The sequence below is a fragment of the Paralichthys olivaceus genome, chromosome 3 (assembly GCF_024713975.1).
Source record: "Paralichthys olivaceus isolate ysfri-2021 chromosome 3, ASM2471397v2, whole genome shotgun sequence".
Classification (NCBI taxonomy): Eukaryota; Metazoa; Chordata; class Actinopteri; order Pleuronectiformes; family Paralichthyidae; genus Paralichthys; species Paralichthys olivaceus.
The window spans coordinates 8188301-8213631 of record NC_091095.1 but is presented as its reverse complement, the minus strand read 5'-3'; the positions used below and the strand labels follow the sequence as shown (position 1 = coordinate 8213631).

At 38.8% G+C, this 25331-nt stretch overlaps 3 protein-coding genes across 6 annotated transcripts; all 3 read left to right on the top strand.

The window, feature by feature from the left end:
- Positions 1-1042: 1042 nt before the first annotated feature.
- On the top strand, positions 1043-12068 carry LOC109636591 (FYN-binding protein 1). Its single transcript, XM_020098366.2, has 16 exons — positions 1043-1263; positions 5161-5764; positions 6079-6199; positions 6747-6799; positions 6937-6974; positions 7189-7220; positions 7962-8094; positions 8632-8794; positions 9278-9431; positions 9669-9685; positions 9940-10000; positions 10116-10158; positions 10416-10578; positions 10878-10911; positions 11426-11463; positions 11600-12068. The coding sequence occupies exons 1-16, from the start codon at positions 1261-1263 to the stop codon at positions 11635-11637; spliced, it is 1695 nt and encodes a 564-aa protein (XP_019953925.1). The 5' UTR covers positions 1043-1260; the 3' UTR covers positions 11638-12068.
- Positions 12069-13659: 1591 nt separating this feature from the next.
- On the top strand, positions 13660-17370 carry pex11g (peroxisomal biogenesis factor 11 gamma). Its single transcript, XM_020098491.2, has 5 exons — positions 13660-13865; positions 14841-15038; positions 15355-15533; positions 16094-16162; positions 16278-17370. Exons 1-5 carry the CDS (start codon positions 13806-13808, stop codon positions 16468-16470), a joined length of 699 nt encoding a protein of 232 aa, XP_019954050.1. The 5' UTR covers positions 13660-13805; the 3' UTR covers positions 16471-17370.
- Positions 17371-17571: 201 nt separating this feature from the next.
- On the top strand, positions 17572-25143 carry LOC109636647 (amyloid-beta A4 precursor protein-binding family A member 3). Of its 4 annotated transcripts, none has more exons than XM_020098488.2 (11): positions 17572-18095; positions 18947-19970; positions 20117-20150; positions 20227-20372; positions 20569-20655; positions 21724-21915; positions 22651-22830; positions 23104-23316; positions 23899-24018; positions 24207-24347; positions 24439-25143. In XM_020098488.2, exons 2-11 carry the CDS (start codon positions 18960-18962, stop codon positions 24508-24510), a joined length of 2196 nt encoding a protein of 731 aa, XP_019954047.2. In that variant the 5' UTR covers positions 17572-18095; positions 18947-18959; the 3' UTR covers positions 24511-25143. The 4 variants fall into 4 exon arrangements, with proteins under 4 accessions (XP_019954047.2, XP_019954049.2, XP_069377906.1 ...); XM_020098490.2 differs by having other exon boundaries at positions 17589-18095; positions 20120-20150; XM_069521805.1 differs by having other exon boundaries at positions 17957-18095; positions 18752-19970; positions 20120-20150.
- Positions 25144-25331: the final 188 nt, after the last annotated feature.

Here is a 25331-nt window from a genome sequence, read left to right as displayed (position 1 = left end):
AAGATATTATACAATATTTTCATACAAAACATGAGACCTTTACTCCTGCTGTTTGATTCTGAATGATTAAATTATTTAAATTTTTTTGGTTTAATGGACTAAAATAACTTAACTCATGTCTTTATTTGGTTTTCAAGTGTTTTCTATATCAAATTCATTACAAACATCTGCTTTATTATTAAACATTTGTTCAGTGTTCCTCACATTCAGTACTGTGGGTTTTAGAAGGATCAGTTTACTTCCACACCACACTCTTTTTGAGATATTGGGCAATATTATCAAAATTGACTTGACCTGAATAAAATATGTAGAGTATGACACAGTTCACCTCCCTTTTACTTTATTTTACAGACTTTATCTTAAGTTTTGTTGAGAAATGATTTACTTTCTCTTTGCTTTCTTTTTGTGTTATCTCTTGCTCTCAACTCACAAATTCAGATCCTATTACACACAGAGAAGAGGGAAATTAATAAAAGCAAACTTTGACAGTGAAATATGAGAGAAAGAAACATGAGAAGGTAAAACGTTCAGTAGAATACTGAGGTCACTCACAGGTCATCAGCCCACAACTCAGAAACATACATTTAATCAAGATGCAACAAATTACACACTCTAACAAAAATCAGTCCCATAAACGTGTGTTTAAACATTAAACATTTGTCTCCCTCAAGGTAAATGAAACATTGTAGCGGAAAACGGTTGAAAAATCATTTGAAAGTTTTTAAAAAATTCAGAAAGTGAAGAAAAAAAGGCCTGGTCTGGATACACACCAATTATAAACATATTCATAATATTATATAATGGATATATTATATTTTCATTCGTTTGTATTTTGATTGGTTGTCTATCTTTTATATGTATGTTTATATGATGATATATAATCATAATGAATATATTCAGAATAACTGTGTAATCTTGCTGACAACAAAAAGGACAGGGGTGAAAACATGATTCACTTGGTCTGTTACGAGACAATGAGGGGTTTACTGGTGTGGTGGGAAAGTCCAGGGGCAGGAAGTGACCAAAATCAGGTAAGTATTGAGGCACTCTGCAAACAGGAACTGCAGTAACTTGAAGTCTTTAGTATGACAACACTAGAAAACAGGAAACAGTGAATGCATGACATTCACTGATACAGAACTGGTCCATATTTCCCCACACTGAGCTTTTCCTGGTTTGTACAGTAGCGTCAGTCTGGATCCTGAGTCACTGCTGGACATGGAGCATTTTATCCACCACTGAGGATCGCTGAGGGCAAACATGGTGAGAACATTTAAATAACAGCTCCATCACTTTTCACACTTCTCCTCCTGTGCTGGCTGTTTATTTCATTTTCATTTATGTGTTTATGAATAACCACTAAAGACCACTCACAGATTTTAGTGTTTCAATGTCAGTTTCCTTCCACTGTCACTAAATACACAGTGAATGAGCTTTAAAACGTTTAACCTGGTTTAATATGGTTTGATATCTTGACACAGAACATCTTGAATCTCTGGGGAAAGGTAATCCTCACAGTTACAGTTTGTGTCTGAAGTAACCACATCAGTAAAAACAGGGAAGTTGGATTGACTATTAAAAAAACGTTCGTGTTGCTGCTGATGAAACGAAGCTTTATTACCCAGGTTAATGATTCATAGAGTTCACTCAACACCACTTCAACACTGCTCACTCTTCAGAACTGTTTCATCTGCAAAAAGCTCAGTGATGAATCATGTTCAGTCTTTAAACTGAAAATGATTCTGCTCCTTCTTCTTCTGAAACAGAATTATTGTATTATAGAGTCAATTAATCGTCAGCATCAGTGTGTGTTTTCTGCAGTAGAGACTGCCTGGTAACCATGTGTGGTAAAAGAACAGCATTATGTATATTCACTGACCTTCACTACAGGTATGTGCGATTCGAAATGTTCTAAAGTAGATGTCAATAGTTACTTTTACTGATCGTTGATGTCGTCTTAATAGAGATCAACAGTGACACAATATCCTAGAGAAGGCTGTCACCCTCCAAAAACTTTTTTAATCACCTTTATTCATCTCAGTCGTATTTTATGTGATGTTTTCTGTTAGTTTTCCTGGCAGTCGTGTGGTTTTCTCTGCAGCACCTGCACAAGTTAATGTGTGTCAATGAAGGGGAAACACACACCACACACACACAAGCCCCCCCCCCCACACACACAGACACATATATATTTGCACAGCTATCTTTTCAAAGGGTCTGCGTTGACTTAACCAGTATTCCAGAAACCATATTTTTTTAGGACCAGGCTTTGGTCCCCATGAGGTCCACTGGTCCTGACAAAGTGAGTGTTCATGCTGCAAAAGGTCCTGAATAGGTCATACAAATGTGAACCACACAGACACACACATGCACACACACAAGCACATACACTGTGTTTCCACTGCAGATACTGAAAGTAGAACCCCGCTTGAAGAACCTTTCGTCTTCTTTGAATCCTCGTGATGTGAGTGAGCGAGCAGAGCTTGCAGCAGACTGTTGCAGGAGCGGAGAGCGTCTCTATGGTAACCGCTGCAGGATGCTGGCTGAGGTGCAGAGGTGTGTGGTTGTGAGCACTTCCTGCAGCTCATCACAGTCCGCTGTCTGGCTTTGTGGAGCTCACAGCTCACAAGACTAAAACAGAAAGAGTTGATTCCTTTGTTGTCGAGGAGATTTTTCTTCTTGTTGACAAAACATATTCTGGTCGCTGGTCACATTTGGCAATTACATGACTCTGGTTTTAAAAACTGTTTTATGACTTTACCAGCTGAAGTTACTTTAAACCAGGGAGATTGTTCCTGTTGCGTCTGCTGCTCTGAGAACTTATTCAAAAAATGTCTTTACTCTTTTAGTTTTGTCCATTTGTCAAAGTGAAATTGTCGACATTTAAACTCCAAATTACTTCACAGAGACGCCTGGAAACAAGAGCTTCAGTCCTGACCTACTCATGTCAGCACCGGGTTTTTCTTTGGTTTAGGTTTACTGACAATTCTCAAATAAATCTCAAAACTTTATCAGACTTTGTCAAGAATATAGAATAATTATCTCCTGTATTTATTTGCATCTTTGTCCCTGGTGCGTATCAACCTCATCAAGTCCAAGAGTAAGGTTTTAGAAAAGTAGAAAGTTAATAAAAGACCCAGAAGTGAGGACCATTCTAGTTTATTAAATCAATAAATCAAATCATGCTTTTCTGAACTTTGTCCATCAAAACATTCAAAACACAAAGATGATACATTTTGATAACAACTATAGTTATAATAAAAGACATAAAATCATTTTTAAAGCGATGTTTACAATAAAACATTACAATTAAAACAAGCACATGGTTGAATTAATTAAAGGTTCAGTGTGTAAGATTTAGGTGAAATTGATCTTTCAGCAGAAACTGATATATAAAAATTATAAAATATATATATAATATAAAATAATCCTAGTGATGTTTTCACTAGTGTGTTTCATCTAAATTGTACATATTGTTGTTTTCTTTACCCTAGAATGGGCCTTAATATTTAAATAATTTATATTTTAATACTTTATATCTACATCTGGAGCAGGTCCTCTCTACGGACGCCGCCATGTTTTTTACATTAGTCCAGACTGAACAACCTTTTGTTAGTTTATCGGCAGACAATTAAAGGCTACCACAGGTTATTTTTTATGTCTGGAAGGAGAGGGTGAGGTGAGGGGTGTTCAGCTGCAACATGCAATTTCAACACTAGATGTGTACATCTAGTGGTAAGGTTGCATGTAGCAACTGAACACCCCTCACCTCGCCCTCCCCTTCCAAACATGAAGGAGACTGTGTGGTACCTTCAGTTGTCAGAAAAACTCAAAAGGTTTTTAGATTGTCCAGTTTTGGCTACTGTAAAAAACATGGCAGCCTCCGTAGAGAGGACCCGCTCCAGAATGAAATAATAATATATAATATATAATAATAATAATAATAATAATCCAAATAAAAACTACAATTCATACAATTTCGATGAAACAAACTAATGAAAACAACATGAGAATTATTCTACATTAAATGTCTGCCAATAGATCCCTTTCACCTAAATCTTACACACCGGACCTTTAAATGCACAACCATAATATATGTTTTGAGCATTTTTTTAATTTTTCACAGAGGATGAATCTCTAACATGAAGTGGGGGTTTGGTCCACATCTGTTGCTTGATTCCAGAAAGTTGCTTCACCAAATTTTATGCCCCTGATTATTTGATCAGCATTGTCAATTTCAGCTACGTGTTCCTGATGTCATGCATAGTTCGACATGAGTTTGTGAAGGTAGTGGGCAAAAGAACAGAAACATGTTCTGGTATAATGATATAATGTGGTCCAGCTTCTCACCACTCAACTACAACCTCAAAAATAAAGGTGTAGTTAAAATAATACTGTTGATAGCAGTGGTGATAGCAGTGTGGTGCAGTTCAACGTAAAAAAAAACAGACAGGAAATGACAGAAATAAGATAAAAAGCTAAACTGAACACCAACAGAAAGCAGATGAGTTCATGATGCATAGAAAACATTAATGCCACTGGATATCGAACCAGCGCTTCCCCTGGTAAACAAGCTTGGGTGTGTTTAGCTTGTCTGGTTTGCATGTTATCACCCCTGAGAGCCCTGACGGACACACACAGATGATACAGCAGAGACAAACCTATGAAGAAAACACTCTGAACATGTGACTACCCTGTGACAGCACACTGGAAGTACGTTCGAGTTGTGAAAGTTATGGTTGAATCAGCTTCTTCCAACTGGTGAAAAAACCTGCAAAGGTTTTAAAAATACTATGTTTAGGGTTTACAGTGTGTATTTGTACACAGATCAAATGTTAATTATAAAGTGGGTATTGATATACAGATTTTGTGTTCGCAATTTATTCAGTGTTGTCAAAGTGTCACTGATGTGGAATTACTACCTTCTGCCTATTTAAGGGTTGGAGTGCAGCAGGGAGACGAAGGGGATTTATCTCTGTGAAGATCAGCACAACGAGGAAATTATGTTACTGCACGGTGCATTTTCTCTTGATAAAGAGACAGGCAGCGTGTGTTTGAGAGAGTGGGGGGTGTATGTCTTGCGTGCTGTGCTGCTAACTTCCTGCATCAGAGACAGAGCAACTGCAGTTGTGAGTTTTTGTGATCCTGTGTTATTCTCAGGAGGAGAGCGTTGATGTCAAGGCTCTGAGGGCGCGGTTCAACAACAAGACCAGCACCTCGGACACCAGCAGCCGAGACAGCGGCTCCCCAAATTCTCCACGGCCCGGGTTTGGGAGGGTGATCCTCCCGGTGACAGAGCACAATCTGTCCCATCACAGACTGTCTCCCGTCTTTCCTCCTCCTTTGACTGGCCCAGGCCCCGTGAGGCTCCCCAGGCCAGAGCCGAAGGCCTCCTCTGTCCCTTCCACACCTCCTTCCCTCCCTCGGCTGCCTCTCAGTTCTGGGGAAACGGGCAAAGTGAAGCAGAAGGGAGAGATGCTCCAGACCATGATGCTGAGGCACCAGAGGCCTCCAGGCACCAGACCAGCCAAGACTCCAGCTCTGGTTCCACCTGAGTTCCCTGCACCAGCTCCCACCTCTGCCCCCCTACCACTCAGACCACAGCCCAGACAGAGGAGCACAGGGGAGGTGACTCCACTGAGGAGGCCCCTGCCCCCTGAGGGACCACTGCCCTTGAAGCCAAAACGGCCTCCGAGTGTCAACCTGGAGCCTTTTATGAGATTCAGCCGAGGACGTGCCCTTCCTGCTCTGAGGAAAACGGAGAGTGAGTCTTTGTTTGTTCACAGAATCTTAGTTGTTCTTTACTTGTCAATGAAGACAACCTAGAAATGCACTTGAATAGAACAGAGCACCAAAATGCAAAGGTCAAATTTTACTTTCCACGTAAAATGCTATTGTTATTACACAGTTGAGTAATTAAAATAGATAATATTTCAAATGAACTACTGCCAGAAAATCAGATAGTGTCTTCCACAAAAGAACAGTTTAATTTTTAAAATTAACTTTTTCATGTGGATGTTACAGCCGTCGTGGTTGTTAATCTATGTTATTGTGATAAATGTCTCCACATACGTACAGACGGTTCTGGTTCCCCAGCTACAGCGCCCAGAAAAATGTTTTCACCAGGAGTGATCAGTCCTGTAAAATTACCACCACGCTCCAACAAACCAGGCAGACTGCCCCGCCAGATCATCTCTTCGTGAGTATTTACCATCATCAATTTAAATCACATCTTTAAATCTAAAACCAATGATTAAAAAAAAAAGAAAATCACTGAAAATGCCACAACAAAATTATATTCTCATTTCCTTCAGCAATTAATGTGAGTAATTACTTTTTAGACTTTTAAATACATGTCAGAGACTATTCTAAATAGTGGCAGTGCCCAGGTTTCAACATCTCTTTCTTACAGAAGTCACTTTAATTCAGATTGAATAAAATGTCACAGTGACTCTATGTATTGAATCTATCTATTTACATAAAATGAAGTTTGATATATTATTATTATTGTAGTTTTTGTACCTCTGTTTTACAGATTGCATCATCATCCCATAGAAATTAAGAACAACTTCTTAAAACCTCAAATAAATATTTGTAATGTAAAGGATACAATGCCATCCAGTTTTATCAACATGTTTGGAGACTGGGTTGAACATGTCAGGATGTCAATGCTGACACATTTATAACATTCCACTAGAAGATAGTGAGTAATCGCTGGAAAATTAAAATGCGCACATTTATTGCAGAGACATTGATGAAGACCAGGACACCTATGATGACATTGCAAGTTTTGAGAAGGGTAAAAATAAAATATTTTATCAATTCATCACTGCAGCTTGTTCTGCTCCTGAAGCTTTTCAACATCTGACACATTTTAAATTCTAATTTCTAAAAATTCTGATTAAGATTATCAAGGCTTCTTTTTTTTCTTTGCAGAGTCCCGGAGTGACAGCAGTCCATCCTGTGTTGACGGGGTGGGTATAGAAAACCAGAAACTGAAATGAAAGAATAAGTTAAAAGTTTAAATTCCGGTTAACTCCTGTTTGTAAAAGACATTAAACTAGTCATTGTCTGTGGAGCAGAGACTGACTTTGCTTCCAGGTATTTTCTGTGACTTACAATGAGTGTTATTGCTCCTTAAATGAATAATCATATTTTTTTATCTTAAAATAAATGTTTCTCTTGCAGGATGATGATGAAATATATGAGTTTATTGATGGGTAAGTAAACACGTCCTGCCTTTATCAGTTACTATTCATTTGTCTGAGTCTGCATCTGATACACGCACTATAGATCATTAGTAGAATATAACTGCATAGCTATGAAGGAGGAAGCTGCTTTTAGTTATTTCTGTTACTGCTGCTGTGATATTTTTGCATCTGCTGCTGCAGAAGCTGATGTTCAACAACCACAGTCATGAGACTAGTAGTTTCCTCAATCATAGTTTTATTTGCATGTGGTACACTTTCATCCAAAGTTATGTACAAATGAGGCACATTCAAAGTGTCTCTTCTTGAAGTAGTGCTCAAGAGTAAATGCCTCAGGATTCATTTTAAAGTCAACAGCATTTTAATAGTGTATATATTTTCTTTGCTTGTTTCTGTTATTGACACATTTCCTGTCAGAGAAGAATCATAACATGTGGGCAAATTGGAAAAAACTCAAAAAGAAGTTCTTCTGAAATCAGTAAAGCTTTTTAGTTTGAATTGATTGATGCAGAATGAATGGATTCTTTTAGATGAATCATTAACTGTCTGTAACATTGACAGCTGTGGTGTTAGAACTTTTTCAATAGATTAAATTAATGAGGATATAGGTCAAATTATTGTGTGATGAAAAATCTACAATTTTGAGTCATGGCATTTTAATAGGAAACAAGGATCGTGTAGTACGTAAATGTTGTCAAGTGTAGCGCGGCCTTAGGTGACGGAATCATTTTTCATGTGAATTGTTCATCACAGGGACGAGGTGGAGGTGATCCAGGTAAATCCTTTGAAGATGAACAAGAAACAAGCTCAGAAGCAACGGGAACAAGAGAAAAAAGAACAGATGGAGCGTCAGAAAAAAGAGAACGAGCTGAGGAAGAACTTTCAGGTAAGAAACCAACAACATCCATCCGCCGTTAAACATCCAGAGGTCGAGCTCCTTCAGCAGCAGAACAACGTGTATTCAATTGTTGGGAAAAGATGAAATTTAAAGAAAATGCATGACCATAAAAACAGAAATACCACAAACTGGATGATTCACAGTTTAGTAGTTAAAGGTGCTGTACGTATGTTTTGCTGTAGCTACATAGCCAACATTAGCATTGACTGTGGTTTACTATTCCAGCTAGAAGAAAGTTCTTATCAATTTAAACCCTTGTTTTCCATCTATGTCTAATATTGCTAACCAGTCTGACCTCAGTTCTGAATGAGAGGACGAAGAAGTGGAAATGATAAGAGGATGTATTCTTTTTGGTTCGAGTATAACTGCTGACATAACATCAATTCAATGCTTCTATATCAAACCAGAGTTGCTTCTTTTAAATTCAAATTCCTGAGGTTCCACGAGCCCATTCCATCCCCACACAAATTTCATTGTTTTGAGCAAACTGTCAGCTTTCACATTATTTTATCTGTCTATCTATAGTTGCAAGGGGAGATTGAGGTTCTTCATACAGCCAAAGTCCGACAGGATTGGCAGGGAGGAGGAAAACTGGACCTCTGCGTACGAGAAGGCGAGAATGTGGAGATCCTACGAGTGAGGAATAATCCAGGAGGCAAATGGTTGGCTCGTTCTCTGAATGGAAACTGTGAGTTTGACTTTGAATTTCTAATTTTGCCATGAACTGAAGAGATCTGTTGCTTTATTTAAATATAGTTTTCAAATTGCATATTGAAAAAAAAACTAAAATACCTGGTTTTAAATATTGCAAAACCCTTTTTACACTTTGCTCAGGTATAAAAGTTGGCATACGAACGAAGGATGAATCTATATATAAAGCATATAACCTGCTGTATACAATAGTTTAATTAAATCTAGTGTTTAAGACTTATCACCACATAAATGTCAACCTGAAGCACATAACATTGTTTCAGTCTGTTTATTTTAATTGCTTTATGTGGATCTTTATGCATTTCATTTACATTTTGATTCATGATTTGAAAGTATAGGGATTGTGAGCCAAGTTATCTGAAGCAGAAAATTGTTTTGTCGTTGTTTTACGAAGAGAAACCGAGTTGGCTCACACACTGAAGTGAGATAATTATCATCTTGTCATTGTGTATCTTTGTAGACGGATATATCAGCAACACATGTGTGGACATTGATTATGAAGAAGTGAAGCGCAAAGTGCTCCAGTCCAAAAAAACGTATGACATATCAGCGTTACCTCCACCACCTCCTGACCCCCCACAGATGTTAAATATGGACTCCAACAACAGAGACAGGTACAGTCGATTATTCTCATCTAGCTCTATGTAAACTTTTACTTATCAAACCTTCTTAACTCACTGCAGCTACCTTATTAACTAATTAATTTATGAAGTTCAGCAGAAATTAAGTTCAGTCATTTGAAATTCAGTTACTCCACCTGCAAACATGGATGCCACATTGTTTAGTTGCCTTTGCTTTTCACCTAAATCTTTTCCAGCTAACACAAACTTTGTGTTTCCTTTAATCTGCAGCTTGAGTCAAGATGATGGTAAGTAACAAACCAAGCATGAACATCACTGGCAAATTTGGATTAATATGTATTATTTTATATAGTTTTATGTAGTTTCATGATTTCTTTCTTTGTTGAAAAATAACCAACAAAATCAGTTCCCAGTCAAATCTTTAATCTATTGTTGAATTCATTTTGAAATGTGTGTTATTATTTGATTGTTTCAACAGTGCTGACAGTTATGATCTATCTAGTTTCAATAGTATCAGTTAACATTTATATTTTATCCACAGATGACTATGATGACGTTCAACCAATAACCGAGGATTTCCCTCCACCACCACCCGAGATCAGGTATCTGGAATCACATCTGATCACTGCAAGAAAACAGGAAGTCACTGGTTGTAAAGCTTTGTTAAAAAATCAGATCACTGATATAAACTAACTGTGACATCACTTTCACTTTCAGCATAGATCCAAAAGCTGAGAAGGAGCTGAGGAAAAGATTCAAGGTAAATATACTTCTCACTTTTACACCAGTTTCAGTGGTAGTCAATTTAAATGTCATCAGCATATGAGCAGTGAAGGGAAATGTATTTCTTTATTATTTGTCTACAAGGACAGAACATGGCCAAGAACTGATCCCTGAGGAACCCCATGCACAGCCCAAAACTATGATATGATGCAAAAAAATGTAAAAATGCTCTGGAGCTTCCACCGGGAGAACTGCAACAACTTTTAAAATGTCACATTACATGTTGTTTTCCAGTTTGAAGGGCCAATCAGGGTCCTGCACATCATGATGGTGGATCCTAACAGCATCATAAAGAAGCCAAAAGGGAAGCATCTCCCTGTGTCTCAGGGAGAAGTCCTGGATATCATCCAGTTCACCAACAGCAAGAAAGCTCTGTGTCGCAACGGGTTTGGAAAATGTACGTGAACACATGGTGGTGTTATGTAAAAAGTCAGGCCATCAACAAAGTCTGTGGTTTGAAATGTACATAAGATCATTTGCTTACTCTAAAATCCACCAGCATGGCTCCGTAATCATGTACTAGTTTGTTATTTATCATTTGAATCATACAAGAGGCACAGATTTAACTTTTAAGCTTCCAAAATTACTTTTAGCCTTTATTTGCTGTCAGATTGTATTACAATACATAATATAATAATAATTAAATCATAAATATATCAATAAACATAAAACTCTATTTCGTCTCGCCCCTCACAGATGGTTATGTGTCCAGATCTCTTCTTCTTCCAATGTAAGTAAATCAATATTTGTTGGTTTATTTGTGACTCGACCATCAAAACTACATTTCTTTCTCTTTATAGTGTAAATAAATAATGAATGTGTCTTTTCTAAATATGTGTTATTGTCACAGTATACGTTCCTCTTTGACTTGAATGTACTGATGGGGAGGAAACTGTGAATCTCTATTTTTCATCATTACTTTTACTTTTACTATCATTACTTCCTCTCTCTCTGTGGATTTTACAAATGTTTAATTACTTTTAAATCATTATTAAACAATCTCATTTTCAGTTCCTGATAAGTTACAGTTTTGAACAAACAAGGTTTTGGCCGAACAAATGGAAAATATTGATAAGAAGATTGATAAAAACAATTGATAAATGGAAAGATCAACAAATACAATACATCGGTCACTATTGTGACTACAGCCTGTATACTCTACGCACCATCATCTAAAATTATCTTTCAGTTTAATCTGTTTTTATGATAACGGCAGTCAGAGTAATATCAGCCTTCCTTTGCAGGGAAGGAGACATATATGACGATGTTGACTATCCAAGTGGTGAGTTATCTTTGGATCCTTATTTTCTATAATAAGAAAACTGTGCTAATTTAATTTCTAATGTAATTTAGAATTGTGATGCCCAGTGTTATATGCTATACTTTATTTCTCATTTAAATTTTGTCTCTCTTTTCAGATGTCTATGACAACGACTCTCCAAATACTGATTATTGAAACATATTAAAGCACACACACACTGAAGAAAGAAAATGTAAATAGAATTTTAAAAACTAAAGATTTAAGCTTTATAAAACCATGTCTTCAACAGACTGGATACCAAAAGCTGAAAATGAGGTGAAGAGAGAGATCAGTCAGGACAAAATGTGACAGGTTTTCCTGATCTCAAGCAAATTAACCGGGCTGTAAAACATACTAATCAATACACACTGATGTACATGGATAAAAACACACACATACCCTGCACCAAGACTTGTCATCATTGTATTGTTTGTAAAACTGCATGTATAGAAAATGAATACACTACTGTGATGTTGTGTATTGCTTGACCTCTGAGATACAACTTAAGAAATATAAAATGTCTTTGTTAAGTTGCTTTTTTAAACCCTTTTTTTTTAAAATAAAATGAAAAACTGATCAAACCCAAAGAAGTTGTTAGTGAAGTCAAATATCGACTGTGGACATCTGTTGAAGAAAAGGAATAAAGTCGGGAACTGGTGAGTCAGAATTACCAAAATAACAACTCCAAAACTGTTTTTCTGCAGTTTTATTAAGCATCTGGACAAATATGGAAGATATTCTTGTTCTGCTCTCATGTGAATGAGGATGTTCAGGTGCAGGAAAGGTTACGCTTTACTGGGAGAGTTGATTTAAAGTGTAATTATTATTAACTTATTGTAAGTCACTTTGGTTAAAAGCTTCAGCTAAATGAAATGTAATGTAAATGTAATGTAATTAGCGTAACAAGATTCAGAATTTCTATATGTAAGAATTGAACCAGAGGATTAGATTCATATTTCTTCAAATTACACAATAGAAATATTTACAGGAACTTTACAGATACATGTCAATCAAGAACATTCTCTTTCAGACAGAGTTCAGAAACTTTGAAACTTTCAATCCATGTCAGGCTCATTAATCACTGCACAGTTAATACATGAGATTTAACACCTCAATTGTGTCCCTTCATTGCCCCAGGTTATCCTCTTACATCCTCCCATAGGGCACATTAGCCTAGATTACGAGACAAAATACACAGTTTAAAAGCTCTTGAGTCTCCTGATGTTATCTGTGCAAAGCATTTCAGGATCTCCACCTCAATACAACAGCTGCTGGCACAGAACAGGTTACACCCACGCTACATAATAGAGGACGGGTACATTGTAATCAGAGTCATTTTTCTGTTTATGTCTGTTTACAGTGGTAACACATTTTTATCCAACTGGGATTAAATTTGGTAAATTGGTTGTGGGTACAGTCAGGATCTATTATTGTGCTTAATCCATCAAAGGTCACAGCACTGGATCAAAGCTGTAGCCAAATGCAAATAATAAAAGAACGCAAATTAATTAAACATCTGCCATATTAGAAAATCTGAGAAATTATATTTAATAAAGCACATTCATTATGACACTGACACATGCATGTGTGATGAAGATATGGGATTGCAAAGAAAATGACATGTTTAGGTGTTTGTCCTTGGTTATTCAAACTTTATAGATTAGTACATGTATTATTTGTATTATTTATAATACCTTATTATTAATAATATGAATATGATAATATTATTGTCATTATTAATAGAATCTAGAATAGTCTAGATCCTAAGTGGTAAGTGTTGAGTAGGCCAGGTTTGAACGAATACAAGAATCACATGCCGTGTAGTATGATTTAGAAAAGAAAACTATAATAATATTTTATCATAGAAATTAATATTTATTCCCTTATGAACTGGAACTGGTGTGGAATAGAAAGTGGAGAATGTTTTATATAGATTTGTTGCAGTGTTGTATATAAACCACAGAGTACACATGTAAAGGCCTATAACACACGTATAATCATATATCCACAAACCCTGCACAGAAAACACTGGAGCAATTAACAATTAACAGAGATAAAACCTCCCACTTCTTTTATTGTGTTGACTATAACTCAAACATCAGCCTGTCAGTGGAGCAGAGATGACGGGGATCAGACTGAGGAGGGCAGCAGAACACCATCACTGTGTAGTTTCTCGGTGATCATCTACTTGGGTCTGATTCTGGAGCTTCCTGCTTCAAAGTCCAGCTCAGAATCAAGAATCGGGAATCGAACCTGTTGTCTGTGTCTGTCTGTGCGGACATGTGGAGCAGGAGCCTCGCTCCGCAGACACTCCTGTGACAGACATGCAGAGTGTGGAGGCTCTGGTCCGCCTGCTGGAGTCCTACAGAGGGAGAGATAAAGTTGTGAGTATCAGTGGACTCATGGCTGCAAACACAATCCTCTGCTGTCATCTACTGTGCGGCTGCATGAGGCTGGAATATAACTTAGAGGTATATTATACTGTGGGTGTGAGAGTAGCTTCAGCAGGGGTGCAGTGTTTACTGGAGGTAAAAGGTCGAGTTTCCTCTAATGCTTATCATCATAATCATAACAAGACCATTACTTACCAAATACTTACAGATCCTTACATTTATAAATACTCGACTCTGTGCCTAAACCTAGATTTATACCTATATAAAGTTTCTAGAGAGGGAATCTCTGGTACCGAAATATAAATAGTAGACTCTCTCGTAAAATTAGGACTTTTTCATTTTTCTTTGTGAATGTTTACATAATTTTTTACTGGTAATACTCATTGACTGTATGATAAGCTATTCATTATGCAAAACGACGAGTGGGTCTCGAGGTCTCTCGCCCAAAAGAACAAGAGTGCGGTAAAAACAGTTTTTCACCTACTGTTGGTGTGTTCAAACTACTCTCAAAGCCACAGATGGAGGTTGACAGACATGATTTCACGTCAAAATAAAATAGAGTTTTATTTGCACACATGTCACTATGACATCTCTCGGACCTATACTTTTGGCTCTATCTTTTTTTTGAAAAAAGTTTTCCGGTCTCACCTCTCCATTGGATGCCATGTTAATTTTGAAAAGAAAACGTCAGAGAGGAGAACAACAGTCAAAAAAGTTTCTAACTCGCCTCCACGGTCACATTTCTGAACTCTAACCAATAAAAAATATATGTAAGGAGCATGGATTTTCAAAATAAGGACCAAACCTCCGGGGAAAACTATGAGCTTGATGACAGATCCAAAAAAAAAGAGATAAATTCTTTGTCAAACACGTAATAAATGAATCGCTCCTCCTCTTTCAGAAACACTCCTGTCTCTAAACATACAGTAAGTTCCTGCTGGTGTTCTCTCTCTGTTGTCTCTTCAGATCAGGACGGTCTGTTATGGCTCCCAGCTCGTTGGAGGAGTTCTCTCCCGTAAGGCTGAAACCGACGTCTCGTTCCAGCGGCTCGGGAAAAGCCTGCTTCTGTTTTCTGCTCAGCTGAGTCAGTGCAGGACGGTGCTGAGGCTGTTTGATGATCTCTCCATGCTGGCTTACTCTCACAGCTATGGGTTTGGAGCAGAGGTGAGTCACTCATCTACACTCTGCTGCCCCGTCCTCTTTCTCCGCTCACGTTTCGTCATTCTTCATAAGGCTTGGATGGATGACTTAAATCGTCTTAAAACTGTTGGAAACACTGAGGTGCCCCGAAACCTTTTACCTGTTGTGCATAAATAGCTTTTAAAGGATAAATCCAGCTTGTTCCTGAACTTTTGGACTCTCCCCTCTTAACGTCTTACATTGTTTCATCCATCAAAAAACCCATAAATATACAGTTTTGCTGTGTTACTGTTTTACCCTTTGAGATCCAGCATCAACATATTTTGTGTGTCTCCCAAAGGAGGAGGACTCAGGGGTACGTTGGATTTCTGTGCTGAACAATGTGGCCGATCAGCTCTATTACCCCTGTGAACACATCGCGTGGGCCGGCAACGCTGAGCTCATGAAAGTGAACTCTGACAAATGGTGGCTGTTCAGCACAGTGCTGTGGGGAACCTCACTGCTGCTGGGAATACTCAGGTGAGGTCGCCTGTCCACCAACATCAGACAGGATGTAAATGTATGGATTCCCAGCAATGACATGTGGTACACAAAGGGCTGTGGGATTATTCAGAAGTAAAAATAAATATAAAATGAAAGAATATAGTGAGTTAAATTTATTCTTTATTCTCACACTCTATTCTTTGTATTTATTTATCTGTATTTAAAAAACACAGTTTAAATACATATGTTTCAGTTTATGGTCTATAATTATATGCTAATGATATTTCATGTATTTTAAGAACATTTTAAAATATATGACATGTTCTTATTCATACAACAATTTTAAGGATGTATTATCTAATCTAATAATCGGCCCAAATATATCAAATATTGATCTATTTTAAACATTTAGCTCTCACTCTTCTGTACTTCTACAAAAACTACAGCAGAGTTTGTTTTTTTTAACTTAATCTCACAAACACTGAGAGCAGTTTTTAGGCTTAAAGTGAATCACTTTGTAACTCACATTGTTTCCAACTTTTATTGCTCAAATATGAATCATAAAAAACTTTGAGTCTGAGTCTTTTGTTTTTCAGGTCCACTCGACTTCTTCTGCTGCTGAAGAAGAAGCTGAACAGAAGTGGGAGAGACGCAGCTGACAGCAGGTGCTGTTCCTGCAGTTAATAACAAATATTCACTTTGCAGTTAACATAATGTTGGCCTGTATTTCTCTGAGACTTTCTACCAACGAAAATAATATGTTTGTCTTTTTCCCTGTAGTCACGCTCAGCTCCACAAACAGATGCGAGGGGAGGTTCTCTCCATCCTCAGCAAAATGGCTGACCTCAGTAACGCCATTCACTGGATGCCGCCTGGCTTCCTCTGGGCTGGTCGATTCCCCAACTGGTTGGTGGGTCTGATGGGCACCATCTCATCTCTGATTGGTTTGATCCATACGAGCGCTGGCGACTGACCGGACATTGTCTTCACCTCACAGTGAGGAAAAGATGAGAGGCTGAGATCAGCACTGAGCGAATGACGTACAGTGAATGAAAGGATGTGTAGCAGATCCGCAACATGTGAAATTAAAAATTATTTGGACCTATAACTTCAATCACACAAATGTGACATTTATTTAGAACATGTTTCTTCACATGCAGAATGTGTGAAGAAATCTTAATGACTTGGTTAGTCGAATGCAGTTTTAGAGGAAAATCATTCTTGTATTTATCACATATTGTCTCTTATTGCCCTCCAGCACTGCTTTAGGGTAGCCTCATTTTCTAAATACATCTACTTTGGCTGGAACTCGTTTGTCTGAGGAGCAGAGGACTCATTAAACTTTGAGTCCTTGTTTTTCTTTCTGCGAACACATCATGTTCCTGGAAGGTCAGAAGTTGATTTGATTTCAATGCAGATGAGACACAACATGTCACTGAACCTTCACCTGCTCAGTCAATCAACTTAGAAGGGCACTGTTGAAGCAGGCGATATTATGGCTGTGTTCAGATTTTAAGAGAAATATAATGACGTGAGGCTGATAAATTGTTGCCTCAAACACTCCATATATCTGTATATGGACATGTTATACCTTATTATGATTGTGATGACTGGACTGTTAAAATCTTTCAAATGGAAATGATGTTGATGTGACTGTGTATCTCTTTGTAATTGAGGAATCAAAATGTGAGATTTTGGAAACAGGGTTCGTATGCCTTATGCAACAATGATGGTCTATTGTGTGGAAACAGTCTGTGTTGCTGCTCAAATGGAACAGAAGATAAGTGTATCTGTGTAAAGTATAAAATGATTGTAGATCATGTAAAATAATGAAACTTTTTGATTAAACTCTTGTATTTTCTGTCCTCTCAAATCAGTTGCTGTAGTATAAAACTGATATTGTTTTTAATGTACTGCAATGTCGGATGGAGCATTTCAAATAATTTTTAAAGATGTATTTCTTCACAGAGTTTGAGACGATGTAGAATAATGTACGATGACATGACGTATGAATGTGTTCGTGAAGTGATTGATTGATTGATCAGGACTGGAAGGTCCAGCGTGACGTGGAATTGTTGCCTTCAAGTGTTCACGGACATATCAAGCATTGCACCATCGAGCGCAAATATTAAACCTCGTAAAGACAATTCAGATGAAATCTGTTTTTTATCCGTATTAATTCAGATTTTGCAACACAGCAGCGTTCATGGTAAAGTTAACAGGTTGTGGGGAAAGTGCTTTAAAATCGCATGTAGGCGTTCAGAGCGGCGGTGGGCACGGAGAGGCGGACTGGAGCACGTGAACGCAGCACGGTTGCAGTCCAGAAACTGAGTTTAACAACAACAACAACATCTTCATCTTCATCATCTTCAGGAAAACTGCGTTTCACTCGAGCCCGGTGTGATCGAGACCGAGTGTCTCTGTGGAGGATGTGAGCTCCGCACATTCACCGGCGCTGCTGTCGTTAGCATGACGAACGAAACACAGCCGCAGTTTGGGAAAAGGCTCGAAACTCCAACCACGTCGACTGATCGGTCCTGGCGGCGTCAGGAGCCAGTGTTTGGGCACAACGGAACCGAGACAGACCCGCAGCACCAGGTCAGAGCTGCTCTCCTCAACTTTGAACTGGGCTTTATGTGTATTCCCGTGTTTTTAACGTGTTCCTCGTTAGCATGCCGCTGGGCTAATTAGCTAAGTAGTTAGCCTCCGGCTCCTTGGACTAGCTAGCCTCCGTTAGCCACGTCCTGAGCCAGTTCCCATTAACTGTGGGTTTTCATATCTGCTAGAATGCTGCTGCTGATGGTGCAGTTATTAAATGTTTCATCACTCGAGCACTTTATTTATATTCATCAGTGTCAAGTTTATATTTACTGTTACTGTGCAACAATCCAACCACTGAGAAATGATCTGCTATTTTCATTTGTATGGCTTAGTTTGTCTTTAGGTCTTTATTTGTTTGTTTTTGTTGTCTTAAGTGTACTTGCCTTTTTTTTCCTATTGTAAACAAATGAATTTGTGCCAATTATTATATATGATCATCCTACATTTCTTTTATTTTAAGTTATCATTGATTGCCTTGCTATGTATTGCATTAGTCTCCCATCCTATATTTGGTCAATAACCTGCAAAGTACTTTGAATTTCATTTGAAAGGTGCAATGTAAACAAAGATTGATTGATTATTCCTAAGGCAGTTGATTAATATTGTGCATGTAATGAAAATATAATTATATGTAATACACATATCTTTCACAGGTGAATGGGACATGAATCATGGTGTTTCACAGTGACACACATTGTACATGATGTCCATGTACTTTGATCTTAAGGTTGCTGCTTCTATCTTGATTGTCATGGTGCAACGAGGACAAAGAGGTTGACTGATTGTAGTTCAGACAGAGGTGCATCTCTGTCTATTAAGTCTGTAATGCTGATTTTTGCTTCTGACAGACTTACTTACAGAATGGACACAGATGTCTGCCCTGCTGGTCAGTCCCACTCTGCACCCTCAGACACCCAGTGGTCTGACTCTGTCCCTGTTAATGAAGCCTCCGGGGTTGAGGTCATTAGACGGACTGTGGCAGCTCTGCCAGGCTCAGAGGTGGAGGATCTGGACGCCTACAACATGATTGAGCCTCCTCCATTAGATTGGAGGTCTGACTCCTCCAGTGAGGCGGGCTCGGCAGATGACCTGGATGACCCAAGCTTCCCTCCTCCTGTTGACAGCTTAGACAAGGTCAGTCCAGAGGAGCCAGTATTACTACCATCGGACATGAGTGACACAGTGGCTCAGCTTGACATAAACCAGCAGGAACTGGTGCAAAATAATTCAGAACCAGCGCAGAATACTGAGGTGGAAGCAGAAGAAGAGGATGTGGCAATTGATGAGGAAGAAGAGGTGAGGCAGGAGGACTTAGATGGTGTTGGGGAGGACGAGGAGAGGGCAACATGCAGGAACAAGGAAGATATTGTCTCAGAAGAGGAGGTTCCGAACAGAACATCAGCTGATGAAGACCACAGCCGCATCCACTCCCTGCTCAGCCAGCTCCAACTGATGGGGGAAGAGCCTCATCCTGATCATCCAACACCATCTCCCCATCACTACTCCAGCATGTCTGAGCAAGAGGAAGCCTGTGCTTCCTCCCTAATAGCAGATAACAGCACTGAAACCACTGGGTTGCTGTTCTCTGAAAGCCACCACAGAGACCTGCTTGGGCTGCTGCAGTGCACAGAGATCAGTGCGACACCACATCCTACCTCTATGCCCCACAGAGGAGAGGTGGACGCAGTGGTGTCAGTTTCCTACAGTCAGGGCGATGCGCAGAGGTTCTGGGGGCATTATAGGAATGGGCAACATCAGCGGCACAGGGATGACTCCCTCTCCTCTCTGCCTGACGAAGAGTATCCTGAACCAGTGTGGATGAAGCTGGGTGAGGAGCCTCCAGATGAAGAAGCTGCTGTGGAGAGTGAACAGGTAGGTCAAGTTGAAAATAGTATAATAAGTTAAAAGGACTGTAAACGTCAGAATAAGACACAATATCACAATAATGATCTTCTAAATTTCATTTGATCAGCTAATGTATTGATATAAATCCTTCATTTTCCTCTTTGCTGTCACAGCAGAGTGCTGACGATCGTCCAGCATACAAAGATGGTAAATCACGTCACTATACTTCTTTCATCAATACTACAATAAGTAATTTTATAACCAATGCTGTTTTATGTTTTAGTGCCGGGTCCTTGTGATCCTGAAGACCTGTTGGATGGGGTGATATTTGGGGCCAAGTATCTGGGCTCCACTCAGATCAAATCGGAGAAGAACCCATCTACCAATGCTCGTATGACTCAGGCTCAGGAGGCTGTGGACCGAATAAAGGTAAAGTCCTGCAGGAGTGATGACAAAAATATCGGCTTATCAATTGAAATGGAAGCACAAGATTTTTCTTAGGCAAACTTGTTTGGGGTGTTTTCATATACTCATATCTACTATAACAGAAACCAAACAGTTCTTCGGAGATTGAGCTGATGCCCAGCCCTGATAAAGATCCTTTGACTCGACTTGTTTCTTTCAGGCTCCAGAGGGTGAGTCTCAGCCTATGACGGAAGTGGATTTGTTCATATCCACACAGCGAATCAAAGTGCTCACTGCTGACACACAGGTACTGTACTGTACTGTATGTTCTGTTCCCCTCCGAACTAACATTGTCTAAACATTTTTACCTTGCAGTTTTTTGGTTATCCTCCTTTCCTCTAGTTTGCTAACTTTTATCAGCACCTTTTTTTCAAAGCACTATTACACAATTGCTCTCTATTCAAATGTCTAGAGTGGAAGTTAGCATTATAAAGTATTAATATTAGTTATGATACCATTTGTAGTGGTAGCTTCCCTGGGCCTTTAGCTAACAAAATCTGATGATGTATCAGTGGAATTTCATTTGATGAAAGATTTTTCCAAGGCCACGATTGATTGATTGATTAGATTCAGAGTTTGATGTCCTTTTCAAATTCATACATTACTGTACTTACATTTTCTAAGGCAGCAGTACGCCTCTAAATCTTCAAATCCACACTGAGCTCTCGCAGCAGGAATCCTTAATATAGAACTGGATGGTGATTTAATATGAGAGCTCTGCAGTAATGTTGCAGTAATAGTAGAGTCTATTTTTTCCTCTAATGTGCGGTTGAATTGTCAGGAGAGCAGAAGTGGGTAATTTACTGTCAGTTCCCTCCTTTGCATGGTTGTGCCCCACTGCAACACAGTGAGTTTCTTGGTTTCAGTTACTGATTACAAATGATATTCTTATGATTTTAAACACAGTTGCATTCAAAAGAAAAAAAAACTCTCATAATTGTTTTATTTTTACATCTGTAAGTAGAAATCCTTTTGGCAATTCATTTTACTGCAACTTGTTAAACAACGACAGCTTAAAATTCATGAAATCATAATCAATAATCAGATTTTCCTTTTTCACACTCTAACATTTCAATGTCCGTTATAGCAGCTTGTTGTTTCTGTTTAGTGTCTCCTGTTACCTTGAGGAGTTTTGGAAGTATGTGCAGCAACAGGCAGTGATTAACTGACTGACAAAAACTTTAAATAAAGGCAGGGTCATGTTCTTTGTAATTCATTTTCTATTTCAAGTCACAACAGGTTGAAGTAGAAAACCAGGCCTTCCTTTCATTTCTTTTTCTAACTGTATTAACCCCTCGTTACCTCTTTCTGTCAGGAAGCAATGATGGATCACGCTCTGCAGATGATCTCTTACATTGCCGACATCGGTGACATCGTGGTCCTCATGGCACGAAGGAAACGTAAAGGACAGGATGCTGACCCTCCCTCCAACTCCTCCTCTCCATCGTCCTCCTCTGGTTCTCAGAAGAAGTGCCTGATGATCTGTCATGTCTTCTCCTCTGAGGATGTGAGTCAGTCGTTTTAAAAAGTGTTACAACATAACATTTCTTTTATAAACTTTTATTTGACTTATTACATCCATAACATCTACAAACATTAAGCAAACAACTGAAATTGTTAAAGTTTGTCTTGCTCCACACAATTGTGTGTATATATCAGATCAAATGTGTTGCTTTCTGCTAGACAACAGTTTCAGCTTGGCCTGGTTTCCTTCCGCCGGACAGCCAGCAAGATCTCCTGAATGTAAAAAAGGTCTGGCTGTCATCCCAGTTTCCCACAGTTGGCAAGACTGAACGGGACGAGGACGAGTTTCTTTTAGAAATTTAATCAGCTATGGGACACTAAAGGCCCTGAAGCTCCTGCCTCTTCAGCTAGGTTTTCCCAGCTTAACCGATTTCACATGAAACCTTTTATTTAGAAATACATTTCACAGTGGGTGAGGCTAAATTAATTAGCAAATATACAAAATAACTATGTTGAAACAGTATAAAAAATGTATCACCATTTATGGAAAAGAAGGTCACTTTTTCAAATGCATGATTTAAGGTGTGACATTTGTTTTTTTTTAGTGTTGTACTAATGAGCTCATTCGTTTTAATGTGTTTATATCAAACTAGGAGGTGATATATTTATTTAAACAAGCCTTCAGAAACCGGCCATCCAGATGCAAACATGTCTTTACAGATGACAAGGCCATGACAGTGTTGAAACCTCTTTTCTCTCCTTGTGTTTCTCCATTCAGGCTCAGACTATAGCCCAGGCTATTGGTCAGGCGTTCGGAGTGGCCTATCAGCAGTTCCTGCATACCAACGGCATCAAAGCCAGTGACCTGAGGCCAGGCGAGTACAGTGACTACCTGGAGAGTCAGGAGCTCTACAACGGAGACCTGGCCCACTTCTCTGACTCTCAGAACCTCAGAGATGTAAGCAGCTTTTATCCGTTTCACATCATTTACGTCTGTGTTGTAGCGGTTTCAGTTTCTCATTCATACACACCTGTCGTGTGTCATTAATAGTTAAAGGTGACCATTAAAACAAAGTTTTGAGAATTTGAAAGCATACTTTTAAGAAAATCCCTGTGAGTTGTAGTTTTCTTTCCTCAAATTTGTTATATATGTTTTTTGTGAATAACAAAATAGATTATAAGATAATTCTAAGGGAGTCATCGGTTACCCAGATTTCTGTGTGTGGTTCAGGTGATCATCACGAAGGCTGCTGGAGAGCTCCTGGGAGTAGCAGTGGTGGAGTCAGGCTGGGGCTCAATCCTGCCCACTGTGGTGGTGGCCAACCTACTTCACGGAGGTGCAGCTGAGCGCTCCGGTGAGCTCAGCATCGGGGACCGCATCATGTCCGTCAATGGCACCAGCATGGTGGGTCTGCCTATCACCACCTGCCAGAACATCATCCGGGTAAGACGGGAAGATTCGGCACAGACTTATCATTGAAATGACAACAACAGTAATAACAATGATAATAAATGTTGTGGTAGTTTGAGTTCATGCTGGAATGGCTGAATTTCTCTGTAGCACTGCAGAGATACTGCCTCAACTGTTCATTTAAATAAACTTGCCCGGGTAGTATCCTAAAGGCACACTAGATGGCACTATGTTTCCATGCAGTATTGATTTGATGCTGTTTTCCTGGGCTGAAAAGTAGAACATTTTTGCACTTTTAACAGTGGGTCAAAGAAAACACAATAGTTTTGCTCTGCAAAGTGATGAGAAGCCTTTTTTAAAACAAAACAACAAAAACTACAAATACATCGAGTCTGCCATCATGTTTTACTCATAGAAAAGAACATCAACAACAGTGCTAAAATGTTAAAGGTGCTGTGGTGCACTAACTGAGAGGTAATCAAAGTGGACGTTTACCAATAATGAGGCTCAAAGTCACACAACACTGACAACACAATGAAAGTAATGTTATCCCCTTGGACCAATTACCTTTTAACCTCTTGTTCTTTTTTTTTTCTTATATTCCTTCCATCTCAGGACCTTAAAAGCCAAAAGTACATGAAACTCAGCATCGTCCACTGCCCTCCTGTTACCATCGCGATCATCAAGAGACCAGATCCCAAGTTTCAGCTTGGCTTCAGTGTGGAGGACGGCATTGTACGTCAATATTCTTTTTTTTTTCTCTCAGTATTTTGTGTTGTTTTAGGAAATCATGTTGTGATTGAAGAATATTGGGGACAATGACTTTATAAAATGATCATGATCATCTGCTCTTTTAACCCAGCTTTGAAACATATTTAAATAAAATCTTGAATTAAAAATGTCCCTCTATTTTCTCATTGCAGATCTGCAGTCTGATGCGGGGCGGTATAGCAGAGAGAGGGGGCATTCGTGTCGGGCATCGCATCATTGAAATAAATGGACAAAGTGTTGTTGCCACACAGCACGAAAAGATCATCCAGATCTTGACGAATGCAGTTGGAGAGGTGATTAAATGCTTGAATTTGTTGGGAGGATCTGAAAAGTGATCATTACATATTCTCACAGTTGTAATCATGACTTTTTTTCTCTGGACAGATTCACTTGAAGACGATGCCTGCCTCAACATATCGGCTTTTAACGGGACAGGAGCAGCCAGTGTTTATTTGAGTGTTTCTGCAAGGGTGAAAGTACTGCACAGTGTTCAAGCTACATGAACTTTTGCCAAACTCAGAATATATTATGCAATTGATCGCACAGCTTATCATGAGCTGTTGTCACACCACTGAACACAACGAATTAGTCTAGCAATATATTTTAAATTTAAAGTCGGTTTGACTTTTGTAAGAACCTATTTTAAAGTGCAAATAGATGTTAGCTCTCATTTTTTATTTATCAGATATTTTACAACACAGGAAATAGCTGAGATGCAAAGATATTTTTTGACTTCACTAATTTACATGGAGGTGACCAATGTTGAGTCATCATGAGTCTTCCAACCTGGTGTGTCTGAGGCAAACATGCTTGCTGTGGCGAAGCTGAATTGAATCATCACAGAGGGTCAGTGTATTTCATTGTGATGTGATTCCGGTCTCATGTATCGAGTGTCTGCGACAAGCTTCCGAGGACGGTGCTCGGTGCGATGCTCTGTTTCATTCGTACACTGCTTTTTTCTGACTGTGCCTGAGAGTTAGCAGATACCGTGCACAACTGAAGGTGACTGCCTTATGTGACAGAGAGATTCATATATTTTTAAGACATTGATGTTTTGGGAATGTTCATTAAAACGATCTGTAAGATGTCTTTTTGATTTTATTTATTGAAAGCCGGTGCTTGATGAGTAAGCTTCATTTCCTACAAATTAAACTAAATATTTTGAAAATTAATAATTTATTACCAGGTCCTGCTGAGTCATGATCAGATTTTAAACAGCACCATCCTGTCACCACACTGAAACTATTGAACTGCAAACAATTATTTTTGCTACTATT

Bases quoted from the DNA above. Each gene is read 5' to 3' on its own strand.
- LOC109636591 (XM_020098366.2), top strand. The intron at 5,765-6,078 runs GTGAGTCTTTGT...ACATACGTACAG, and splicing joins TGCTCTGAGGAAAACGGAGA to ACGGTTCTGGTTCCCCAGCT. The intron at 10,159-10,415 runs GTAAATATACTT...GTTGTTTTCCAG, and splicing joins AGCTGAGGAAAAGATTCAAG to TTTGAAGGGCCAATCAGGGT.
- pex11g (XM_020098491.2), top strand. From the start codon at position 13,806: ATGCAGAGTGTGGAGGCTCTGGTCCGCCTGCTGGAGTCCTACAGAGGG. The intron at 15,534-16,093 runs GTGAGGTCGCCT...TTTGTTTTTCAG, and splicing joins CTGCTGCTGGGAATACTCAG to GTCCACTCGACTTCTTCTGC. The intron at 16,163-16,277 runs GTGCTGTTCCTG...TTTTCCCTGTAG, and splicing joins AGAGACGCAGCTGACAGCAG to TCACGCTCAGCTCCACAAAC.
- LOC109636647 (XM_069521804.1), top strand. From the start codon at position 18,924: ATGCTGATTTTTGCTTCTGACAGACTTACTTACAGAATGGACACAGAT. The intron at 19,971-20,116 runs GTAGGTCAAGTT...TTGCTGTCACAG, and splicing joins CTGCTGTGGAGAGTGAACAG to CAGAGTGCTGACGATCGTCC. The intron at 20,656-21,723 runs GTACTGTACTGT...TCTTTCTGTCAG, and splicing joins TGCTCACTGCTGACACACAG to GAAGCAATGATGGATCACGC.